This window comes from Penaeus chinensis, chromosome 13 (assembly GCF_019202785.1).
Source record: "Penaeus chinensis breed Huanghai No. 1 chromosome 13, ASM1920278v2, whole genome shotgun sequence".
NCBI classification, from domain to species: Eukaryota; Metazoa; Arthropoda; class Malacostraca; order Decapoda; family Penaeidae; genus Penaeus; species Penaeus chinensis.
The window spans coordinates 12,867,592-12,875,091 of record NC_061831.1 but is presented as its reverse complement, the minus strand read 5'-3'; the positions used below and the strand labels follow the sequence as shown (position 1 = coordinate 12,875,091).

The 7,500-nt window shown below is 35.9% G+C and overlaps 1 protein-coding gene across 3 annotated transcripts in view; it reads left to right on the top strand.

Annotated features, from left to right (window-relative positions):
* The window catches only part of LOC125031883 (rho family-interacting cell polarization regulator 2-like), a 116,786-nt gene that overhangs the window by 108,031 nt on the left and 1,255 nt on the right, over positions 1–7,500 (top strand). For 2 of the 3 annotated variants that reach the window (XM_047622875.1, XM_047622876.1), the window contains exons 6-18: positions 224–384; positions 1,240–1,369; positions 1,549–1,761; positions 1,886–2,002; positions 2,178–2,378; positions 2,518–2,619; positions 3,876–3,998; positions 4,298–4,444; positions 4,716–4,868; positions 5,412–5,535; positions 6,253–6,424; positions 6,703–6,850; positions 7,002–7,500. The exon at positions 7,002–7,500 is cut by the window's right edge and continues 1,255 nt beyond it. In XM_047622875.1, coding sequence (XP_047478831.1) covers positions 224–384; positions 1,240–1,369; positions 1,549–1,761; positions 1,886–2,002; positions 2,178–2,378; positions 2,518–2,619; positions 3,876–3,998; positions 4,298–4,444; positions 4,716–4,868; positions 5,412–5,535; positions 6,253–6,424; positions 6,703–6,850; positions 7,002–7,379 — 2,169 coding nt within the window. In that variant the 3' untranslated portion in view covers positions 7,380–7,500. Of the gene's footprint in view, positions 1–223; positions 385–1,239; positions 1,370–1,548; positions 1,762–1,885; positions 2,003–2,177; positions 2,379–2,517; positions 2,620–3,875; positions 3,999–4,297; positions 4,445–4,715; positions 4,869–5,411; positions 5,536–6,252; positions 6,425–6,617; positions 6,851–7,001 lie in introns of those variants that run through there. The other variant, XM_047622877.1, reaches the window with a different exon arrangement.

Genomic DNA, 7,500 nt, shown 5'->3' with positions numbered 1-7,500 from the left:
TTCTTTATTACATGTAGTACTTAGAAAACTACATTAGATTTTTGAAAGATATTTTCTTAGTAGTTGAATAAGTGTTTAGCATTACCCATAACGGGGTAGACGAAGCCATCTCTCATTTCTTTTTAGTTTTGAATTGGTGTGCTTGTTCATATTTATTTCACTTTTAGGTTATGTACAGTATTAGGGAGACTATGATGGTTTTCACACTAATTGTTTATTCCAGTTGCTTATAAAGGCAGTTGAAGTTCGAGTTTTGGGTAAGACGGTTGTGATAGGCAACAAGGTGTGTGAGACGAAAGACCTCTTCTCACCACATCCACAGCTCATGACTGTCAACCTTAATCCTTCTGGCTCACTTAAACTCAACATTGTTATTACGTGGAAGTAAGTACAGGACGTCAAAGTCTTGGCAAAGGCACTTGATGATACTTTTTTTTTTCTTTCTTTCTTCGCTTGAGCTTTTGAAAGTACAAAGGCTTGGTGATAGGTCAGATTGGGAGTAATATTGGCAGTTTTCTTCTTTTTTTTTTCTTTTTTTTTAATATGCACTGGTCTAAAGGGGTCTGTGCTTTTAGAGGTTGAATACAGCATATTGCATAAACACACTTCTCTGATAATATTTGATCAATAATGTGGAGTCATAATATATGGCGATGGATTTATATAACAAGAGAAGAAAAAAAGTTATTTCTTCAAGAATTAGTGATGCTTTGCATTTTATACCCCTACCATAGTTGACATTAGAGGTTATAGGGTAATGTTGTCTTCATAGTTTAAATAATCATCATATGGACTAGAAACATTTAGTATATAGTGAGTACCTACTATATTTGATGTTTTGTTACATGCAGATTGATAATTGATTTTCTGTTATTATAATGCCAGACATTTTATCACATCTGTCTATGTGTTTATTCTTATCAGCAAAATTCAGTATCACCTCATCACTCACTCGTACGTAAATGTTCATAATGCCGAAAAGAGCTCCTGAAATTTAAGTTTTGCATTCCTGCCAAAATCTTTTTAGCTTTATTAGAAATATTTTGGGTAGATACTATTTGTTTATATTTTTATCTAGGAATATTTTTGGGAATACAATATCCTACTAATTGTATTATAAGTTGATTATGAGCAAATAGTTTTTCCTTAGATTTGCAGATTGTTGAGACATATGAATTATTTTGCCCTTCTGCAGTTCATAGACATTATGATTTTAATGCAAAACTATTTCATTATCAGCCCACTTGATGGTGTAGTTGAGGACACCTTGGTCAGAACACCAAGCATGTCTGCTACATCACCTGGCAATAAGCGCAGAACACCAGTACTGCATACCCTCAGCTCATCCCCTCCACACACTGTTGGAAGTGTAAGTGATTTGTTACTCTAAAACAGATATAAAGGAAAATTCGCATTGAATGTTAACTCTTAACTCAGTTGATATTAAATCTTAACTCTTAATTTCATTTTATTTGAAATCAGTTTATTTAGTGAATTTTCTGGAAATGTCATTCAATGATATTGAATATTGATGTTTTTTGTGTGTAGGTTCCCTCCGGCAAGGACAGTGGTTTGTCCCCAGAGTGTGATCACGATAGCAGTTTTGGTAGTATGTCCGCACGTAGCTCAACTGCAGACAGTGCAAGTCCATTGTCTGAATATCGAGGTCTGCTCTCTTCTCACGCTGCATTGTCTACAAGAACAGATAGCAACAGTCCTGTCTCTGATTACCAGGGACTTTCAAGGAGAACAGACAGTCAGGTAACTTAATGAATATATTAAAAGATTGTTGGAGAAGTTTCAGTGATGTATTTTTCTTTTCTCTCTCTCTCGCTCTTCTTAATATAAAGAGAGAAAACTGATGAATTATTTTTTGATATTACAGGATTCTATACTATTTGATGGGCGAGATTCAGCTAGCCCACAGTGTGACAATACTGGAAACTTCACTCTTGTACGGAAGAAGGAGAGTCGTGTTGAGCAGTGGGCTAGATACTCACAGGTAAGCATGTATTTGTAGATATATTTGAACATATAAGCAAAATAGAAATTTAATTATTATATACTAGTAGCGGATATGTTTATCCTGTACTTCTTTAATACTGCTGAACATGTCAGACAATCAAATTAAGAAACCTACAACTTAACAACTCATCATTCCTTTTCTGCCTCCACAGTTCAGCATCTCTCAGGGCTCTAACATGGATCTGATGTCTCGATCCTTCTCCCACATGTCCTCATACTCAGCTGGTCTCTCTCCCACAATGTCCCAGTCCCTTTCTCACCAACTGGACCTGCTCGGCACAGAGCCCGAGTCACTAAGATGGGGGGATGGGCAGCATTGGGATGAGGCCAACCCACCTCTTACTCTTAAAAAGGTACCTAGATATTGGTCTGTCAGAGTTGGAAGGGTCTCCTAAATGTGTAACAAAACACTTAAGATATCATTTTCATATAACTTGAATAGAAAAGCATTTTGAATAATCCATTTTACATATATGCACTTTGATTTTGTAGGTTGTAAGTCGACTGCGAACTTGCTTAGAAGACATCCAGGGACAATTTCCACAGCTTCATACTTTGGAGGAGGCTGTCTTGGAACTGGATGATATGTGCAGGGTAAGGATGTTGGTTATTTCATCCTTTCATTGCTAAAATTTAAGGCAATGCCTGTTTATTTTGAGAGTGGAAAGAAAAAAGTGGAAAAAAATGGCATGGTTAAAACTACTATAATGAAGTCTGAGAATCATTTGAGTGTTTATAAAATGCTTGTTATCCTTCGTGCTTTTGCTTGTTTATAAGACATTAATTCTTTGTTTTTCGTTTGATGCGGTTGTATCACATCCTGCAACACTGTTAGGAAATCCAGAACAAAATTTAATTTGTGATACTGGAAGGCATTCTTGAATGATGATAAAACCTAATCCCTGCCATGAATAAGAACCTAAGCAACCCTGACTTCCCCTGTTGGCATTTATACCATCATCCGTGTCGTGAACCTTGCTGTTATAACCAAATTGACCTGATGCTCAGTAATTTTTGACAGTAGATTGGGGAGAATAGATGCTTTTAGATAATCGTGATAGAAAAATAGCAGAGTACCGTTTTTAAAATTATTACATAGATGAATTTGACAAACTTCAACTTTATATCTCTCATCAGAAGGTAATGGACAACAAATATGTGATATTCAAGATATAATTTACCGATGCTAAATAAAATGGGGACCAGTATCACAGCCCTTTATTGCTAATAAGGGCATTGTGTGAACAGAAGCTCTATGTAGGTTTATTTGGACTATTTGAGTGGGCAGGCATTCATGGAAATATAAGGGAAGAGATAACGAAGAATACCCTGGTATTTTTCAAAAGTGTTATAAAGTGAATGAAAGACTGTAGAAAGCAAATTGTAACCGCATCACAGCATCTTCATTTGGAATACAAGGCAGCTCAAGCTACTGTAAGTTCTTGAAGTGTCTATGTGCAGAATTAAATACCATTTTTCAGTAGATAGAAGTAAAAGATTATATTTTCAGAATGTATAAGTTATACTATACCAAACATTCAGCTTCCATTTAGAAATGTGGCAGTGATATTGGATTATCTTAACTCAGTTATCTTACCATTGAAGTCATAGTCCTGCACTGGGAAGCCTTAAAAGGGCCAGAACCAAAAGGGACTTGAATAATTAAAGTGACCGTGCTTTTTCAACATCAAACATCGTACATTAATACTATTTATTGTCAGAAATGGATTTCACTTTTGCCAAAGATACTTTCTTTCAAGATACACTTTTCTCAAATAATTTGCATTTAGTGTATTCCAGTTATCGATTAGTTAAATGAAATAGAATTTACCCTGATCTTAAAATTTCAGAATTGCCGAAGCAGACGTGACAGCAACACTTCCGAAATTAGCCTTTCAGTTGAATCTGCGTTAGAATGCTTCGACTTCCTTAATGCTGAATGTGATGATGATTTTGAAGATGATAATCCAGATGTAAGTTCTAAATCATCTTGCTGACTTTTTTTTAGTAATTTGATAGTTTAAGATAGATAAACTATTCTAAAGTCAACCATTAATACTAAATCTAGTTTATAAAATATAATAATGTCTGTAATAAATTCCTTGATGGCTTTTTTTAATCCTTATATTTAAAAGACTGTGTGATTTTTCTTAATTAACCCATTTGGATATGAGTGGATAAAACATCGGATGATGTCTGTTAATAAAACCTACTGATATTTTCCTGCAAGAAGTGCATCACATAGTAAACCTGTCTGGCTTGTTTTCACCAGGCATGTGAGGAAAAGAAGAAAAAAGAAGCAGCAGCTGTGTTTGCAGGTCCATCATTACCAGACACAAGTCAGCCTCTGGTCACTGGTACACCGCAGTTGGATTCTTTCCTCTACACTCATCTGAAACATGCTCTTCAGTTGTTGCAAGTAAGGCTAATTATATATTTATCATCTTGGTGATGGAAAAAGTGAAGTGGTATTGTTTGTTATGATTTTCTTTTTGGGAATCTATGGACTGAGGAAAATCTTATTCGCTCTTTCTGTTGTGTTTGTGATTCCTACATCCTCACGTGCTGTAATTAATAAAAAAAAAAAAAAAAAAAAATAAACATAATTTGCATGAGTTTGTCTTTGTATATCTTTACACACAAAATTGAGAAACAACGCCAAATGTCTTACTATCCCATTGCTTCCACAGCATCTTGGATCATTTGGGCCCCTCAGGAGTAAGGAACGACACTCATTACAGCTCCTGGAGAATGAAGGGCAACTTGTGGCAAGAGTTTTAGCTCATAGACACAACTTTGACAGTCTTAAACCACAGCATATTATCACAGTTCCACATGTACAGGTCAGTAGTTTTAGTATATAGATTAAAATGTTACCTGCATTAAAAAGTATTGGGATGTACATACATGCCATATCCACTATCACCAGTAAGTAATTGCTAGTCCTACCTGATCTCACCAGATAGCCTTTTTCGTTTATATTCAGAAAGATTTATAATAATATTAATGTGATTATGAAGTGTCAAAAATTGAAGGGATGTGGAACAAGGCCAGATGTGGAGACATCTGTGTGAATAAAACTTTCAATACCAATTTGGATAGTATTGTAAAAGGCATTAGCTTGTGGAAATTGTATATGCATTTATTTTCTTGCATTTCTTAAATATATATTCTTGTATGAAAATGTCTTTACACTGACTAATGGAGGTTAAGATGCTTGTGCTTCAGGTTTAACGATGGTACTCTGAGGTTTTACAATAAAGTGAAATAAATTTTCAAGTGGTAATTGAGACCAGGTATTTTCAGTTTTTTAATTATTTTGATCAATAAATTAAAATTATGAAATTAATAGTCATTAATTTAAATCATTAAATGGATCAATTCAGGTTCTCTGGGACTCTGTGTCTGGAGGAGATGATTGGTGCATCCAAGGACAAGCAGTTGTAAATGGCTTACAGCAGCTCGTGTCAACTTTAGTGGATCCAACAGTACCAGGTTTAGCAAGAAGAGGTAATTATATGTGTGTATTTGTACTTGGGAGTGTGAGCAAGTGTGTGTTTGTGTCAGTAAAACCCAGGCAGCTTTTACTATCACTGGCATCACTACGTTACAAGTACAGTCCCCTGGATTTTGTGCATCTAGACTGGCTCCAATTTTTTTTTTTTTTTTTTTTTTTTTAATGATGTTAAAACTTTATATCAAGTAACAAAACAAGATCACTGATTATAGATCCTCTTTATGTGGGAAAAAACAAAAGTTTTGCAGGATCTGGGCTATGAATGCCTTAGGTCTGGGACCCTGATGGTGCACGAAGGCCAGGGGCTAAATGGGCGATATTTATGAACCCTTTTGTTCCTGAGGACATGACCATCATTTCATGATAGGTCAACTATTTCCTGGGAAAATCTGGCTGTGGGCCGGGTGATGCGAACTTGCCGTCATGAGTATTTCAGCTGAAATTCAGGGTAACGGGAAAGACTCGCCCTGAGTGCACAAACCTCTTGGGAGGGTGATTAGACTCGTTTGGCAATTTGGCATTTTTGGTCATGTGATTGCTGTGACACACTGGATCTAAGGGGTTAAGCCTGATCCCATAGTCAGATAAAGTTAATAGAACTTGACATGTATAGTTATATGTTTGTATGTGTATGTATGTATGCATATATGTATGTATGTATGCATATATGTATGCTAAAATAGAAATACTAAAATACTTTGGATTTTCAGTGCTGGAAGACATTGTAAGATCAATGACTGATTGTGAAGAATATGATGGAAATTCAGTAGTGACTGTTGGCCACTTCCTTCAACACCTGCATCGGCCTCTTCAGCACACTGTGCCAGCTACAGCACACAATCTTGCAATTGCTGACCTTCTGCTGTCTGCAAACACAGCAAAGTAAGTCTTCCAGAGTATCATTTTTCATTTTAATTTATCAATGCAAATATTATATCAAAAAATAAATATTTGAAGTAAACAATCATTGTAATATTATTATTTTTGTTATTATTATTTTTAGCTTTTCCAGTTATTAGTATTGAATTTTCCAGTAACACAAAATGTTTATCATTCTCCACATTTTTATTTTTAGAAAGGAATTTTAAGAAAGTCTGGATGAAGAATCAACTATGGTCATATTAATGTATGTGTTCTTACTATGTCTGTTGTACATGCAGAGTGGAAGCTGGTCTGCAACAAATCAAAGAACCCACAAATTTCCACATCAAGATTATTGGTCATCTGCTAGCAGGCCCATCTGAGCTGCGCCATGTTACAACCAATTTTGTAAATGGTCTAGCCCATGATAACCAACTAATGAACATGGTAAGTTTAACTATATTCAGCATAGGAAAGAAGTCATCATAATAAATACATCAAGTTCTATATTTATTTATAAACAGAGTAGATAGTGAAAAGGAAGTGAGAAAAATCAACTAAGTATTTGTGTTACTTACTGTTTATTTTCCTTTGTCAGATTCTCGAGTTGTGTCTCTTACTCTTGGAATCTGGCCGTACAAGTGACCGTGAGGCAGCCTGTGTCCTGCTAGGTGTATTAGCACCAATTGTCCCCTTAAACACAGAAAATAAAGAGACTGATTCAAAAAGATCAAGCAAGAGCTCCAACAAAGCCAAGAAACATTCCTCAGCAAGTCAGGAAGGAACCCCTGAATGGCCCAACCCCATTGAGGTTTTGTCATTCTTGCAACAGAACGATTCCAGTGGGGAAGTAAGGGAAGCGGCGAGGCGAGGACTGCTCAGTTTGGGTGCAGAGGGTCAGACAGCACTGCAACAAGTCCAGCTTTCATCACATGGGTTTCAAGGCATTGAAGTAAAGGAAAGAACCAAGCTGTAAGGCAATTAATGCTCTACTTCTGTGGGTACAGCACAGCGGTGCAGCTTAGAGTGGGCAGAGTTAGTAAATCAAACCCTTTTCCAGTACTGATAGTGTCTGGAAATGCTATATACAAAGAAGA